Below are 18432 nucleotides of genomic sequence, written 5' to 3' on the forward strand. Positions count from 1 at the left end.
TTAGAAAGAGATCAAAATAAAATTTCCAGAAATAAATGTAACCAAAAACATGGAGGACATAGGGAAAGAAACGACTTTTCTATTGACATCGTGTAAAATTAAAGATTAATATGAGAAACATTATAAAGAATTAATATATTTTATAAAGAGTGTTCACAAACTAAAAAGAATATAAAACTCTAAGTATTATGATGAACAAAAGAACAGATACCTCACAAAACATGAATTTTAGTCAATAATTAGTCAATAACTAATATAGTTAATGATTAATAACCAATGAATAATTAATAACATAACTAGTGAGAAATGTGGGCTTCCCCTTGGCTCAGATGGTAAAGAATCTGCCTGCAATACAAGAGACCAGGGTTCTATCCCTGGGTTGGGAAGGTCCCCTGGAGAAGGAAATGGCAACCCACTCCAGTATCCTTCCCTGGAAAATCCCATGGACAGAGGAACCTGGCAGGCTACAGTCCATGGGGTGGCAAAGAGTCAGACATGACTGAGCGACTTTACTTCATCTCAGTGAGAAATGTAAATAAAGCAAAAAATTGCTCCCCTTATCAAATTGCCCCCCAAAATGGTCTCCTCTAGTACTGGTGTATACCTAGGCAATCAAATATAATTGTTACAACCTTTAACTCAACATTTTCATTTATAAATATTTATCCAAAGAAACAACTAGGAATATAAGTCAAATTTTATTTTGTAAGAAATACATAAAAAGAGCAATTTATGAGAATAAAACAGTAGAAACAAACTGAATATTAAAAAGTAATGTGGTGATTATGAAATTTTGATATTTTATTATAAAGTATAAAGACATTTATTATGCAACCATTAAAATTCCACTGGTTTCTACTATGCTTTTTGTATTTTCTAGTTCTCTGATAAGGAAATTTTATTGAATGTTTAGTATAAAAGATGTTATTTTTAAAAGAATGGGAAATTAAGATGTCGAAAACATAAAACACCACTAAGAAGGGAAACCAGGATAGGCACTGCCCATCTTTATTTACCATTTTTCATTCTCTATTTAAAAAATGGTATACTGAGAATTCTTAGAGACCCAGGCATATCATATTACATTACAAACTTACAGAGAGATCTGCCCTAAAGAATCTTACTAATTGTTCATTTTTTTTCCTTTTCACTAGTTCATTCTAAAATATAAGAAGATAGAGATCTAAAGGAACTAACCAGTTTACTTTGTAAATATGCTCTTTACATAAACTCTATTTTAAAAGATGCTTTAAAACATTATGCACTAAGTTCTTTTTGTCTTGCAGGGGATCAAAAAGAAAAAAAATCAAAATTTACAGTAACAGTAAAGCACATTCTTTCCTCTTAAGCACTATGATTTCGACCAGGTTGATGAACATAGTTATAGACCTGACTTATTCACAAATAGAATGAAGAACTCTTAACATTATTCATAATTGAAACTAATATGCTCCAAGATTAATTTGAGGTAGCCAGAATAACTTTATTTTCTTATTACTAAGAGAAAGAAAATTCATGAGGAAATTTCTTGAGGGACAATGTAAAACCTTTTAGCTCAAGCAAGATAGTCATCTAAATGGATACTGACCTTATAATCAAAGTTTTCATTTAAGAAGTTCTTCCGAAGTGCATCTGACAGGTACAGAACTGTTGTAATAATGACGCTAGTGATAAAAAAGAATACATTTTAAGTTGAAAACTTCACATTAGTGAAAACCATTTATTAGGCAAGAATAAAGTAATTAAGACAAAAGAAAACCTCTTCAGTAAGCCTGTGGAACAATATTAGATAATTCATATTAGAAATAAAAAGAGAACACTTAGAAAAAAAAGTAAAAGAATCTATCACTGAAATGATATGCAGAAAAATCTATAAATTCATATGACTCAGAATTATATTGTCTTGATGTTTTACAATATTTAAATTTGTAAACAAAGCAAAAACTTTTAAATAAATTTACAGTAGTCTATATTTTATTAACACGGAAGAAAGTATAAAAACTTACAAAATACAGCAAAAGAGAGAGAGCCCAAAGACGAAATGGGCAGGCTAAAGCAATGGATTATATTGAGTATTTATTTGACCATCTTCTCTCTGCTCTCCCCTATTTTAGGTGTTAGTGGGCATGTAAGAGCTATGGGAGTCAGATTCCCTCTCCATGGTGACAAGATTGCCACTAAAGAAACCATTACAGACTGTGAAATTGTCTATATCCTAGTACTAAGCTGTGTGAAACTGAGTGTTACAGCACTTTAGAGAAAGGGGCATCTCTGGGCTGGAGAATTAGGGAAAGCCTGTCAGAGAGGCCACATACAGTCATCTGTATCCTGCTAGGGAGATTAAAAAAGGATTTAGTAAGCTTCCTTGGTCAACTCTTGAGTTAAGCAATTTGTTCAAAATCTGCTCCTTTTTACGGCTACAAGAACATATGTTCAAAACTGAATGCAATTCCAATTGGCTCATTTAACATCAGATAACAGCATTTATTGAAACAAGATAGGTCACTCCCCAAACCACCAGAAACGAAGCACCAATTTATAAATGATTGATATTTAAAATCTCTTTGGCCTTTCCTAAGATGCATGCATAAGGAAGTGCTTGTGATGTGATGAGGCCCTAGTTCTCATTACAGGACTTGTAATTGAAGGATGTAATTGTATGACCCTAGGTAAAATAACATGAAACAAAACAAAACACCTCATCAACCTCACACCTTGGTTATCCTACTGGTAAAACAGGGATTAAAAGAATATTTACTCATTAGAAGAATATTTATAGTTTTTGAAGAACATAAATGTTCATTATTGCAATCTGTTGGAAAAGTCACTATTATAGTCTCCCTGTGGGGCAGGAGACGAATAATGAGGCTAAGGAATGGATAGTTGAATATGGAAGCTCAAGTTAACAACTTATTGACAGAGATATTAATACATCTTCTGTCACCTGTTATTGACTGGAGATGTTTCAGCATTCACTTACATAACAAATTGCTGGCCACAGGCATTAGTTTCTGCCAAAACCCCCAGTCAATAATGTGTTAAGAAGAAGAAAGAGAAGAAAGCCACCATTTTCTTGGGTACTTGCTCTACCACGAGCCAGCACTGTGTTACATTCACATGCCTTTTAATATGTCATTTACCCCTTCCAATGACCCATCCTATGAAAGTCAAGCATAAGTAAAGCCTATGAGATTGAGAAGTCCTATGGTTTCTTCTATCGCCCAAATGGCAGATATCAACAGTGAATTCCACATCAAAGAGACAAATCACATATATCAGAACAGTATAAAGTGACAACTGTCCATAGACACTGATGGAATCCATGCTGGTAACTGATTAAGTTTCTAAAGTACTTCATTCAAATCTTGCTATATAAAACTAAAGCTTAATTATCAGAAAATGGAACGCTATCAGGCAAGAAACGGGCTCCTTGTCCAGCACCTATTGCATTGTTGGGCTTCTAAGTTGAAAGAAGAAAATTTTGCATCCTTAACAAATGTTTTCCTTCAATAGTCAATGAAGAAACATACACAGAACCACGATACGTTTTGAGTTTCACATCAAAACGACCTTCTGGCCCGCAACTCTAGCTTGGACTGTTGTTCAGAAACAGTAACCTCTAGTGTTAGTAAAACATGACATATCTGAGATTTGGATTATTGGGCCCAATGCTGTGGAAAGGAGCCAACAAACTCAATCTTCCAAGTGTGATGATTCCTTGGCAAAGACTACTCATTTGTAATTTATATGCCAGATCCCAAACACATGAACAAAATCCACAGCTTCTTGAACAGCACTTGCTGGTAAACAAGGAGTCTCTCTGGCTTTATAAAGGACCTGTGAGCCTCAAGCTGACTGCTTACTGGAATCACTGGGGAGCTTTAAAAAACACAGATGTCTGGATCACACCCCAGAGATTTAATAATTGGACTGGGGTGCAATGTGGACCTCAGGATCAGTAAAGCTCCCAGGTGATTCCTATGTACACCAGAGCTGAGAACCACTGCTCTAGACAAACCTTTTTAAGAGTTAGACAAACTTCCATGGGTACCTGGTGATCAGTTAAGATGTATATCATGATTCAGCAGGTTTGGGATAGGGCTAAAGTTCTGTATTTCTTACAAGCTCCTGGAAACGTTCACGCTGTTGATTCACAATCCAACTTTTGAAGAGCAAGGCTCTGGAGAGGTCCACGTCAGAAACACATTCCAAACAACACTGCTTCACATTCTCCTGCCTTCGAGAATTTTAGGCCAATGACTGCCGTGGCTCTTTAACAGGACATGCATCCTTGCTCTACACTGAACATCTCATCCTCTTACCAAGGGTGCTTTATCATCAGGCATAAATACTACAGGGCACAGGCCTTTTCAGGGGTTTTGGAAAGTACTGCATATGTTTGTTAGTCGCTCAGTCATGTTCGACTCTGTGCAACCACATGTATTGTAGCCTGCCAGACTTCTCTGTCCATGAGATTTTCCAGGTAAGAATACTGGAGTGGGTTGCCATTCCTTCTCCAGGGGATCTTCCCAACCCAGGGATCGAACCTGGGTCTCTTGCATTGCAGGAAGATTCTTTACAGTCTCAGTCACCAGGGAAGCCTGGCAATTTATTACATAGGCCAATACTTTAAAAAACAAAATGTAAAAACTGCTTTACATTTTGGCATGCGGCAGGTGGTATGATGAGGGATAAGACCTTCAAAAATATGACTTCCCAGGGCTAAAAAGATCTTAAAATGACTATTTCAATTGCTTTTCATTTATGCTTATAATATTCAGCCCAAGTCACAGAGGCAGCTCCCAGAGCTTTTTATGCCTCAGCACTAAGACAGTTTCCTGGCATACAGGCCCTCAATCAGCTAAAAAGGCACATATATATTATGGCTCCTTCACTGTGGTGGAAACCTGTAGTGTTTAAGGATTTTTCTTTACTTGTTCTAATTTACCCAAAACCATGTGGCTCCTTTGGTTTTATTCTTTTACTCATGAGTCAGTTTCTGAATATGTGGACTTTTCAAATTTCAGGGCTCCAATTCAATAGCCAAGAAAGGTTTGCAATCTGTTACTACAAATGGTCAAAATACTGGTGTCTGCCATAGTAATGCAACCATAAGGATCACTTTTGACAACCCTAATCTATGGCACAGCATGATAAATGTATACATAAAAGAGAAACTAGCAGACAGGAAAGCAAAGCTCTTTCTTCAAGTTTTCCAGCTGCCACCTCATTTCTGGCATTTAGAAAGTATTTTTATGCAATGTCATTCCCCCTAGAGAAACCTCATCCTATAAACTGTCCTTTTGAAAACTACTTTAACCTGATAATCTGCTCAAGCAAAAGCCCATCTCCATAAATTATAAATGGACTGAATATTTTGGATTCCAATATCCAGTTTTTGGATAAATTGGGCATCAACAAGGTTAATGTTTGTGCACTGAAAAACTAAGGAGATCTAAACTTGGAGGATGACAAATTCCCTATAAGCTGGAGGGTTAAGAGGGCAGATCAAAATCCTGGATGGCCATCAGGGAAACTGACCTAAGCTGCTGCTGCTGCTGCTGCTGCTGCTAAGTCGCTTCAGTCATGTCCGACTCTGTGCGACCCCAGAGATGGCAGCCCACCAGGCTCCTTTGTCCCTGGGATTCTCCAGGCAAGAGTACTGGAGTTGATTGCCATTGCCTTATCCATGGCCTAAGCTAGTGGTCCTCAAATGTCAGTACATGAGTAGTACCTGAAAGATACATGAGGCTTTAGGGTCTCACCAAAGGCTATGGCTTGGCAAGATCACGCCAGGGCTCAGCCATGTGATTCTGATGCACGTGATCACTCATTTTGAGGTCTGGTGTTAGAGATGGAAAAGAAGAGGATGAGAGTTGGAACTCGGTGAGCAATGATATTTGGGAAATTTGTCTATGGTTAACATTGCATCACCAAGGGCCTAGCCCAGTAAGTGTTTGCTGAATGACTGTAGTTTCAAACCAGTATTTAAATCTATGGTTTGTGATAATTATTTGCTGTACTAGGTATTTCTAAAGTGTAAGCCTTGTAGAACTTTTTATACTTTTCTATAGCTTTTTTTTTTTTTAAATAAACTTTTTATAAGAACAGTTTTAGGCTTACAGGATTATTGCAAAGATAATACAGAGAGTTTCTGTATACGTCATACCCAGTTTCCCTTATTATTAACATCTATTATTGGTATGGTACATTTATCACTGTAAAGGAACCAATACTGTTTCTATGCATATTTTGAAGACGAGACTGAGATTAAGACAGGCAAAGCTGATGGAGAAAGCCACTCCAAGTGGAGGTCACAGAATAAGCCAAAACAGGAAGGCAGGAAAAGAAGTGATTCTGCTTTTAGTCAGGGAGGTATGCAGTGCGGGTGAGGTCAAAAGAATCAACAAAGATTCTTGAAATGGAAGGATTTTTAGAAATCCCATGACCTTCTCCTCTGGGCAGTGTTGGTACAAAATCACTCATGTGGCAACAGCCTCAGTTTTTGTTTGTTTGTTTGTTTGTCCTATTAGACTTAAATCCTAATGAATTCTTCCCTTTCCTCATGTATTCATTCTACCAACTCCTCACACCTCACCAGGAGATGCAGGCAATTCTTTTGTAAATATTTGCTTTAACTCTGGAAGTATGGCACATTTCTCTTAGCAATATAGTTTTTGATAAAAATCACTATCTTCCCCACGCCCCGCCACAGTAAAGTTTTTAAAGATAATGACCCTAATAGAAAAACCCCACCGTCAACAAAAAGCAATAGTAATTATTTTTCAATGGGTCTTCAACAGACTATGGGCTTCCCTGGTGGCTCAGATGATAAAGAATCTGCCTGCAAGGCAGGAGACTCTGGCTCAATCCCTGGGTTAGGAAGAACATCTGGAGAAAGGAATGGTTACCTTCTCCAGTATTCTTGCCTGGAAAATTCCATGGACAGAGGAGCCTGGCAGACCTCAGGCTTCCCTGGTGGCTCAGATGGTAAAGAATTTGCCTGCAATGCAGGAGACCCTGGCTCAATCCCTGGGTTGGGAAGAACATCTGGAGAAGGGAATGGTTACCTTCTCCAGTATTCTTGCTTGGAAAATTCCATGAACAGAGGAGGCTGAAAGGCTGCAGTCCACAGGGTTGAAAAGAGTTGGACATGACTGAGGGACTAACACTTCCAAGTTTTCACTTTCAACAGATCATCTACTCTAACATAAAACCTTTCATAGTCAGTGTCACATACTTTGTCTTCCTTCCTGTTACAACGGATCAATGCTCCTAGCTAAAGCCAAGCTTCTTGGTGGGTACTTTATCAGTGCTATCCTAAGTGTGGTGAGCTTCCTTCATTGAGAACGTCTCACCACAAAAAACAATGTCAACAGAACTAAACTGTATGCTTAGGCAGCTGACCTAATTTCCAGTGCAAGTTGACAGCGGACAGCGCTACCTTCAGGAAAGGTGTTCTCAGACAGGCACGATGAGAAATCCTGTACTTGATCTCACCCCTACTGGCTTACCCAAGGACACTGTTTCTTCACTTAGGCCTGTTTTCTTTAGCACTATCAATATTTCTTTTTTCTGTGCCCTTCATATCTGTAAACCAACATGCATAATATTCCATATTCAGAAATGAATCTTAGCGTTCATATCTCCTTCCAGATATAGCCACATTTCTCTGCTCCTTCTTACAGCAAAATCTTCTAAAGAGCTGATAATTATTGCTTTCATTTTTTCAATTCCCATCTGCTCTCGAATTCACTCTAATGACTTTCATCTCTACCACTCCACTGAAACAGCACTTGTCAAGGTCACCAGTATCTGCATCCCACTGTCAAAACCCAGGGATAATTGTCAAGTCTTCATCCTCCAACCTCCCAGAAGCTCTTTACCGCCTTGCTTTATGAAATATTTTTCTCATATGGTCGATATTATGTCCTTCTGGTTCTCATCTTACATCATAGGCTACTCCTTTTCCATCTCTGTTGCTGGTGGCTTCCAAATATCTTGACCTTGGAAGGTGGGCATGTCGCAGGGCCCAGTCTTAAGTAGGCTTCTCTTTTCAATCTGTAGTTTCCTCTAGAGTGCTCTGATTCAGTTTGATGACTTCAAATACTACCCAATGCCAAGGACCTCAAACGTACTAGCATGTCGCTAGTCTTAACTTCTCTGAGCTCCATACAAGCATGTCCAGCCTCTTCTCTTACATCTCCACTTGGGTATCTAACAGCATCTCAAATTTCTGCTCAATAAAGGATCCTTCACCTCTCCACTCCTCTCTCAGTATTTTCCATTTAAGTGAATGTTACCACCATTTGTCCTTCTGTTGAGGCCACAATTCTAAGAGCCATCTTCAAACTTTTTTCTTTCCTGCTCACATCCAGCCATCTGCAAGTCTTGTCATCTCTGTTTTCAAACAGGAGCTCTGTATCAACCCAGGGAGGTGGGGTGGGGAGGGAGATGGGGGGGAATTTCAAAAGGGAGGGGATATATGTGTAACTATGGCTGATTCATGTTGAGGTTTGACAGAAAACAACAAAATTCTGTAAAGCAATTATCCTTCAACAAACAAAAAACAAACAAACAAACAAACAAAAAACTGACCTTCTCACTACCTTCATTGCAATCCACCTGTTCAAGTCATCATGGTCTCTTACCCAGATTGCTGTATTAAGCTCCTAACTGGTCTTTCCTGGTTTCTCCCTTGTCTCTTTACCGCCTAATATCTGGACCTTGTCTTCTTCCAACCTCATTTTTACTGGTTCCTTCCCTCCTCACATTTCCTCCACACAATCTTCCAGATCCTTGAATGTGCCATCTTCACTCTGACCACAGGGCCTGTGTGCATGCTATTCCTGCTGATAAGAAGCCTTCCTTTGCTGTCTACCTATTAACTCCTGCTACAGATTTCAGCTCAAGTTTCACTCCTTCATAAAAACTCCTCCTATTCCAGTCCAGAACAAAGTTCCTTTCACAACCCCGCTCTCAGAACTGTGCTTTTTATCATGATGACACTTATTTTACAGATTAGGCACTAGAAAATATTTACTGAATGAAGGAGTCAATGAAAGAATGGATGACCTTCCCTAAGACTCTGATTCCATAAATCACTTATTTGCTATATATGTCTCATTTGAACATAAACTGGTGAAGGTAAATCAGCTAAACAATTCAGTGTTTGGTGGGAAAACATATATACACACACACACACACACACACACACAAAAGTAAATGTTTGAAGCCAACATGCAGAGAAGATAAACAAAACAAGGGTCTGAAATTTTAACTGCAGGGCTAGGGAATTTTTACTTTCCTCACTAAGCAAATCTTGAAAATATGTATAAAGCTGTGACTTTATTTTTGTACTGTATTTTGCAATGTGTATGGAAGAGGGTGGAGAGAAGCCTGTCTCAAAGTGTCCTGTATTTTTGGTACTCAATTTTCATCTTCCTTATGTTCCTTCTTTCTCAGATTGAGCAGTTGTCCTCATGTGAAACATCTACCAAGAACTTACAGTGGCCAGGCACAATTAAGCTTTGCAGGCAAGCAGAAGTCAGCTTTCTTATCCTTGGGAAATTCAGCCTGAACACACAACATGAGACATTCAGGTAGAAAAAAACAGAAGACCATACTAACAGCCAGGTATTTATAAGTCATGGCTTTTGGTAGGACCTCACATAATGCAGAGAAGCTACAGGATTTGGGACAGCACAGTTTAAAGATAGCATTTAACTGCCTTGAAAACACTGGAAGAAAGGACCAACATATAAAAGAACACATACTTTGTGGGATGAGCTACTCAATTGAGTTCAAGCCTAGGCGATGGTGACTTCTGGGCCAGTTACCAGCAATTTGACATGTATCAAGCATGCAAGTGGGTAGTAAAAGTGGAAGTTTAGGTGAAAATGCCTCTTTGAGGGGCACTTCTCAAATATTTCTCTAAGAAAGTTAGTGTCATGGAAGAAAAGGTGGTCAACTTCAGGGACCTAGATCTAGCTTCTGAAACTTGCTTCTATATAATTTAACAAAGTAAAACCTTTTAATTTCTGATGTGGGCTCTTTATCTTTTTAAGATGTTTAAAATATCTTTCAGAGATTTATTTCTCTATCAGTACTATTGATGTTTATATTTTTTAACAGATAAGACACAAATAGCTGAAGGTTTATTTCTGAATGTTCAGTTCAGTCGCTCAGTCATGTCCAACTCTTTGCGAGCCCATGGACCGCAGTATGCCAGGCCTCCCTGTCCATCGCCGTCTCCTGGAGTTCACTCAGACTCATGTCCCTTGAGTTGGTGATGCCATCCAACCATCTCATCCTCTGTTGTTCCCTTCTCCTCCCGCCTTTAATCTTTCCCAGCATCAAGATCTTTTCTAATGAGTCAGTTCTTCATATCAGGTGGCCAAAGTATTGGAGTTTCAGCCTCAGCATCAGTCTTTCAAATGAATATTCAGGACTGATTTCCTTTAGGATGGACTGGTTGAATCTCCTTGCAGTCCAAGGACTCTCAAGAGTCTTCACCAACACCGCAGTTCAAAAGCATCAATTCTTCAGTGCTCAGCTTTATAGTCCAACTCTCACATCCATACATTACTACTGGAAAAACCATTATCACACAAGAAAGAGCCCACATGCTTTCATGGTTTGAATGGGAAATGACTATGACAGTTAAATGAGGAGAGGAAAGGAAACTGAACAGCAGAAATCAGGGGGTCTATTCCAACTTGGCAGGTGGTTCACAGGCTGTGGAGTCCTGTCTATGAATTCGGTTGGATATACCACAGCCAGACATCACCAGGGGAAAAGTAGTGCCAGATTCCTATCAGCACTGACTTGGGTGTCAATGGAATGATGGTACTGCATTCAGCAAAGTCTTATGACCTTTTTCTTAGGTTTGCTATGGGACTAATCTTTGGTTTAAACACATTACACAGAGCTCACCTCTAACAGAACCATGCTCCTATTTAGCTAACATTAGGGATGGAAATCTTGAACATTATGCTGCTGCTGCTGCTACTAAATCACTTCAGTCATGTCCGACTCTGTGCGACCCCAGAGACGGCAGCCCACCAGGCTCCCCCATCCCTGGGATTCTCCAGGCAAGAACACTGGAGTGGGTTGCCATTTCTTTCTCCAATGCATGAAAGTGAAAAGTGAAAGCGAAGTCGCTCAGTTGTGCCCGATTCCTAGCGACCCCGTGGACTGCAGCCTACCAAGCTCCTCCGTCCGTGGGATTTTCCAGGCAGGAGTACTGGAGTGGGGTGCCATTGCCTTCTCCAGAATCTGACTTCTAAGTCTGCTCCCCACTCACATGACCATAAAGTCTTGCCAAATGTAGTTGAGATTTTTAGGTGGCGGCAGAGTGAGATGGCATTTCCTATCATAAGCCACATGACTGTCATGGTTTTCAGAAGCTCAACCACCACCTTTATACAAAAGGAACAAAATGTTAAATTCACTTTCAGTTTGAATGTCTGCCACTGGAAATTCTAATTCAAGTCAAAATATCCCTCTGTACACAGGGCAGGCAGGATGACCAAACAATGATGCTGTATGATGACGATGTCAACAGCACAGACCCCTTCCTGTGCTGGCTCCCTGGACCACTCAACACCCTCTCCAGGTACCCAGAATATTTGCTGTTTGGTAATGAGGCCAGAAACATGACCAATGGTTCCCACTTAAACCTGTAGCATCTGGACATCCAGATGAAGAGATATTTGATTCTACTCACAGATATCAAACTAAATATGTTAAATTCTAAAGAGAGCTATTTCAGGATTCTCAATTAGTCTTCAAAATGGAAGAGCTGTTTCTGTACTTATGTAAAGTATAATATGCCATATTATACAATTTGTTACTTCACAAAGTTTTTAACACAGCATTTTAACACCTCCTCATCTCTAAATGTGTACTGCAGCAGAAGTCACATTAGGCATCTCTAATCAACATCAAATCCTATCTTCCTGGGGTTCTTACCTTCATCCTATTTGGGTACCTGGGGAGGACAGATGGTGTTTTTGACCCATGAACAGATACCTGAAGAAGCCAACCTTCACCCTGAGCATGAGGGTTTAGGGGATAGGAGAAGAGGAGGAAGGAGAGGCAGGCAAATGTGGACTGGAGGAAAGGATGCTTATGAAATAGGGTAAATTATAAGTGTGGAGATAAAGATCAAGCCACTTTCCTAAAAACAAACAAACAAAAAAAACCCCACTTCACCTTTATTTCAAATTCTGAGATAATAGAGGCCAAAAGTGTAAAAGCAGATAAACCCATGACGCTGTGCCCTCTAGGAATAGCTCCTGGAATAGAAGGCCATTCTGACCATCCCTTACTCTCCTTTCCTGGTTCCTACTCATTCAACTATTGACCTCAGATCATTTTACTTTTTCCCCCCAATATGCTTAATATAAGCTAATTTTGTCAACATTAGTAACTCCCCAAATGTCTCTATCTCTTCCTGAACTTCCTTCAGAGCACTATTTTCAGCCTTCTGTTGGTCACATCACTCAGGTGTGTAAAAGGAACTTCAATCTTCACCTGCATAACTCAGGGATCCTATCTTATTCCCAGTGCTCAGCACACGGGAGATGCTGAGTGTATTCTCTGAGTTCAAATGAGTTAAGAAAGATCAGAAATGACTCAAGGGCCCAGAAACAAAGCTGGTATTAAATAACCTATGGTACATCTAGTCAATGGAATATCATACAGCTACAAAAGAAAAAGAAACCATAAATGAATGAGGGACTTTCTACATATTGATTTGGAAAGAGTGCCAGGATTTTTATGTAAAAGAAAGATTTGCAGGACAGTTCATTTATTCTGCTACCTGCTAAGCTCTGCATAAAAGAACAGTGGAAGGACATGCAAGAAACAAATAAAAGTGGTTATTGCAGGCTGGGAGTAGGGGTAAATAAAGTAGGTGGGAGAGGGACTTCTCAAGGCATACTCTGTTATACAGTTTGATTTTTGAGCTATGTTAACATACTACCTATTTAAAACAAATAGTAATGATTAGGAAAAGCAAGCAAGCAAAGAAACAAAACAAGTTCACTCAGAAACAAAGAAAAAGAACTCCAGGATTTGGAGGTTTCAAATTTGAGATAAAAGTGAATGTATCATTTCATATTCTCCTCTTCCCATAATCAGTGAGTTGCAATTATCATCAATGTAAATGTCTTACTTGTTAGCCACCAAGCGCATGACAGTCCAGTCCTTTGGAAACATCTCTGGGCGTATCAATATTCGGAACACAGTAAATATCTGCAGCAGGAAATCCTTGGGTAAGGAGGAGAGAGACCATTTTACTGAGTTACTGTAATTGTTCACACACACACACAGCTACTGTTACCATTTCTAAAGCACTTACAGAAAGGAGCCATACTCAATACTTTACCCAGGAGAAAAAATCATCTTTCCCATTCTCAGTGCCCACTTGATTTGCTACCCTTCCCAAACGTTCCTCCTTTCTCTTTCTCATGCATAGTGGAAATGACGCTTTGTTTTTCTCCACAAGCTCTAAACATTTAGGTTTGAAAAAGAAAACAGAAAACTACTAACAGATTAGCAGGGAAATGTATTTTCTTTCTTCTATTATAGTGTCCTAAACTTCAGAACTTTTCAGTTCAAGAGAACTGCAAAGGGTCTTAGTTCAATTATGCTTTCCTTTAAGTGGGTGTTAGAATTTAGAAAGCTATACTCATTGAAAAGCATCTTAGGAAAAAACCCATGTTTCTTAAAGGGCATTCTAAAAATGCAGGATTAATGGGACGCATGCAGGTTTATAGAATCTGAAGGTCCTAGGCAGAATAAATAGAGAGGGATGTGTATGAAGCTGAGCCCAGTGACAAGTCCTTAGAAACTAAGAGTATGTCAAGGTATTCTTCACAAAGATGCCATACTAGGGGGCACTGGTATTTATGGAGATGGTATCTTTAAGCCAAGCACCTGGAAACACTCTTGACAAAAAGCTATTGTCAGACATAGAAACATCATTTCTTAAAACGTTGTAAGAAACAGACCCAAAGTGCTGGAGTACATTGTACTTGATAAGAACTCAAGAAGCTAACACACTGCAGGTAATGAATGTAATGGAGCTTGCCCTACTCAAAAAGAGACAGGCTCAATCTAATTATGATTTAGATTTGTTAGCTAGAAAACTTAGAGATAGTTTTGGAACTTAATTACTGCTAGGAAAATATATTTCACAATTTCACTGAAGGTAACAGTATGGTGTTGCTCAGAAAAACACCTCAAATATGAGTTTTATTTATCAAACCTAACAACACATTAGGTTAAACATGTAAGCCACTTGAAATTAAGATTATCATTGTCACCCATACCATCAGTAGACAGAAAGATCCTAAAAAGCTAGAAACACGTGGGAGCTGTGTGTGTGTGTTTACATATTCTAACAGCTTTCATCAAACCCATAAATATTTTGACAAGGATTTAATTTAGCTTCTTTGGCATCAGCACACATACAGTGATGTGTAGTCCATGCCATATGGAAACATGCCCACTAGGTCATCTGTCTTTAAATGGTGAGACAGACCCTTCCTGTGTTGGCAGAATTACCACAGTTTCCCAAACATATTCTCCTTCAGGTCAGATAATTTTGGGCAACTTCCATTCTAGCCCTCCGTTGCAATAGGGGGTCATTAGCACACCAAAACTGTGAGAAGCTCTTTTTAATGCATTTCTAAAACTTTTTTCAGTTTTCCTGTTGATTCTTCTGCGTTTTGCAGACACGAACACATATAACCCTTGCAAAAACTGTTTGCATTTACCTTTCGAAGTGTTATACCTCACTTTACTTTTCTGTCTTGATGTATTTGCTTAGATAGATATTTAAGAAAAATCCTGAAGGTGGGGAGTCACTTGTTTTTCATAGTTTACAAGTACTTTTGTTGGGAGAATGAAATGACAGCCCACTCCAGTATTCTTGCCTGGAGAATCCCATGGACTGAGGATTCAGGTGGACTATAGTCCACAGGGTCGCAAGGAGTCAGATACTACTGAAGCAACTTAGCACACATGCACTTGTGTGTGTGTGTGTGTGTGTGTGTGTGTGTGTGCACACGCCCTCAGTTGCCAAGTCGTGACTGACTGTGACCCCATGAACTGTAGTCCAAAAGGCTCCTCCCTCCATGGACTTTTCCAGGCAAAAAAAACTGGAGTGGATTACCATTTCCTTCTCTAGTGGATCTTCCTGATCCAGGGATTGAATCTACATCTCTTGTTGCATCTCCTGTATTGGCAGATGAAATCTTTACCACTGTAGGTTCTAAAATGCTGACGTTTCATCTTTTCTACTCTAATCATTAAACAGAACTGGAAATTGGAGGCAGCACCCCTCACAGTAGGGAACAGGAGAGAGGGATGTCTGTTGCACAGAGGGAAAAAAAAAATGGCTGAAAAATTGGCTACAGGAGGCAAGATATCTATCTTCAGGGCTAGCAACTTTGACTGCTGTTTTGTAGTGCAGGGGACAAAGGCTAAGTTATTCCAGGTGTAGGATTGGCGACATACAACCTGTTTCTGTACCATCTTATTTTCCTATTCCCATTTATCTCATAAAATAAAAGGCGTGGCAGCATGGGGCCTTGGGCCAGAGCCTACAAACTGACATCAACCTTTATTTCCCTGAAGAAAACCTCTCACTGTCTCAAGTAGCTTTCTAAGCTTCATCTACCTTTGTGGAACCAAACACATTCATTTGTAGAAATCTTATAATGAAAAATAAAAGAACATTATACTGAGATCAGAAAATCTAGATTTTAATCCTGCCTCTGCCATTAACAAACTCAATGACCTAGATAATTTATTTAACCTCTCTGGAGCTGAGCTCTGAGGCTTTATAATGCAAGGAGTTGGGCTTTCCTGGTGACTCAGATGGTAAAATGGAGAAGGAAATGGCAACCCACTTCAGTATTCTTGCCTAGGTAATCTGGTGGACAGGGGAGCCTGGTGGGCTGTTGTACATGGGGCTGCACAGGGTTGGAAATGACTGAAGCAACTTAGCATGCATGCATGCATTGGAGAAGGAAATGGCAGCCCACTCCAGTGTTTTTGCTTGGAGAATCCCAGGGACTGCGGAGCCTGGTGGGCTGCTGTCTATGGGGTTGCACAGAGTTGGACACGACTGAAGCAACTTACCAGCAGCAGCAGAGGGTAAAAAAAAATCTGCCTGCAATGCATGACCCAGGTTCAATCCCTGGATTGGGAAGATCCTCTGGAGAAGGGAATGGCTACCCACTCTAGTATTATTGTCTGGAGAATTCCATGGACAGAGGAGCCTAGTAGACGACAGTCCATGGAGTCTCAAAGAGTCAGACATGACTGAGTGACTAACACTTTAAAGTCTCTTGTAGTTAGAAGAGACTAAAAATAATTAACACGGTCACTCATCTATTCATGCAGTATGCAAAACTTTTTATATTTCTAAACTGTAGGTTAATGTTTCAGTAGATGGTAACACAAGCACATTCCACTGTGGTACTTACAAGGGTTCAGCAAGTATTCTTGTCAATTGCCTTGTGACAGGTTACATTTCAAACTCAGTTCCAATATTTTAAAGCACCAAGACCTGAATATGAGGCTTAACATCCCATCCCTCCCCAAATGCAAGGGTATTTCCTTGTCTGTTCTAAGGACTTTTCACTAAACAAGAATGTCTGCACAGATAAGTGAAATTATTTTGCACATATGAACAATAAGTAACAGATTCTTTTTAAAATTTAAAAAAAGAACACTGTTGCAATCATACTCTGGTTTGGATAGCACACAGAAATAAGTGTTTCATATGCCATTATTTTAAAATTGGCAGCCTGGCAGCAGTTTCTTTTTTGTTTGTTAACTTCAAATAGCACAACATAGTTTTTTAATTGCATTGCTGGTTATTATTCAAACATGGGATCAAAATTAAAAAAAAAAATAGGGAGGTGTTATTTCACAGCAATAGTTGTTTTTTTTTTTTTTTTCTTTTTTGCAGTGCAAGAGGTTCAAAGAGGAAGGTTCAGGTGAAAACCTTCACAAACAATAAAAAGTCTCAAATTCAAATAGAAAAGAAAGCAGAAGTAATTGCTATGGTGTTAGATAATCATTAACATTTATTCATTCATAAATATTGGGTGCTTTGATATGTGCTAGGCACTGTAAAAGAGGCTGGGGACACCTAGTGGGATAAAATATATTCTTTCATTTATTCATGCAAGAATATGTACACAGTACCTGCAACAGGCCACACCATAGTGAGTTAGCTGAACATGACCTCTGCCTTCCTCAAACTCAGTTTTGTGGGAGAGATGAGTGCTCATCTATTTAAGGATGTGCTACAAACTAGGATAAATCTGTGGGCCAGCTATTTCACTGCTTCCCTGATAGCTCAGATGGTAGACGACAGTCCATGGAGTCTCAAAGAGTTAGACATGTCTGAGTGACTAACAATTTAAAGTCTCTTGTAGTTAGAAGAGACTAAAAATAATTAATATGGTCATTTATTGCAGTGACCATATTGCAAGTCACTACAATTGACCTGCATTACAGACCTGCAATGAGAAGAACTGGGTTCGATCCCTGGGTCAGGAAGATCCCCTAGAGAAGGAAATGGCAACCCACTCCAGTATTCTTGCCTGGAAAATACCATGGACGGAGGAGCTTGGCAGGCTACAGTCCATGGGGTCCCAAAGAGTCTAACAGGACTTAGGGACTAACACTTTCACAGGTATTTCACGCCAAGGGAAGGGCACCTCCCAGCCCCAGAGGCAAGACAGAACACAAGCTCACCCAGGCTGCAAAAGGGAGTGCTCAGAAATGGGGCGGGTAGGTGAATCAGTTCAGTTCAGTTGCTCAGTCATGTCCGACTCTTTGCGACCCCATGGACTGCAGCACGCCAGGCCTCCCTGTCAATCACCAACTCCCAGAGTTGACTCAAACTCATGTCCATTGAGTTGGTAATGCCATCCAACCATCTCATCCTCTGTCGCTCCCTTCTCCTCCCGCCTTCAATCTTTCCCAGCATCAAGGTCTTTTCTAATGAGTCAGTTCTTCGTATCAGGTGGACAAAGTATTGGAGTTTCAGCTGCAGTATCAGTCCTTCCAATGAATATTCAGGACTGATCTCCTTTAGGATAGATGGGTTGGATCTCACTCCTGTCCAAGGGACTCTCAAGAGTCTTCTCCAACACTACAGTTCAAAAGCATCAATTCTTCGGTGCTCAGCTTTCTTTATAGTCCAACTATCACATCCATACATGACCACTGGAAAAACCATAGCTTTGGCTAGATGGACCTTTGCTGGCGAAGGAATGCCTTTGCTTTTTAATATGCTGTCTAGGTTGGTCATAACTTTTCTTCCAAGGAGCAAGCATCTTTTATTTCATGGCTGCAGTCACCATCTGCAGTGATACTGGAGCCCCCAAAAATAAAATCTGT

The 18432-nt window shown here is 39.7% G+C and overlaps 1 protein-coding gene across 3 annotated transcripts in view; it reads right to left on the reverse strand.

The window, feature by feature from the left end:
- The window catches only part of DOCK4 (dedicator of cytokinesis 4), a 477735-nt gene that overhangs the window by 85642 nt on the left and 373661 nt on the right, over positions 1 to 18432 (reverse strand). For all 3 annotated transcript variants that reach the window (XM_027539557.1, XM_027539555.1, XM_027539556.1), the window contains exons 27-28: positions 13181 to 13275; positions 1589 to 1664 (exon numbers count right to left, since the gene is read on the reverse strand). In XM_027539557.1, the coding sequence (XP_027395358.1) occupies positions 1589 to 1664; positions 13181 to 13275 (171 nt within the window). The remainder of the gene's footprint in view (positions 1 to 1588; positions 1665 to 13180; positions 13276 to 18432) is intronic.

This window comes from Bos indicus x Bos taurus, chromosome 4 (assembly GCF_003369695.1).
Source record: "Bos indicus x Bos taurus breed Angus x Brahman F1 hybrid chromosome 4, Bos_hybrid_MaternalHap_v2.0, whole genome shotgun sequence".
Taxonomy (NCBI): Eukaryota; Metazoa; Chordata; class Mammalia; order Artiodactyla; family Bovidae; genus Bos; species Bos indicus x Bos taurus.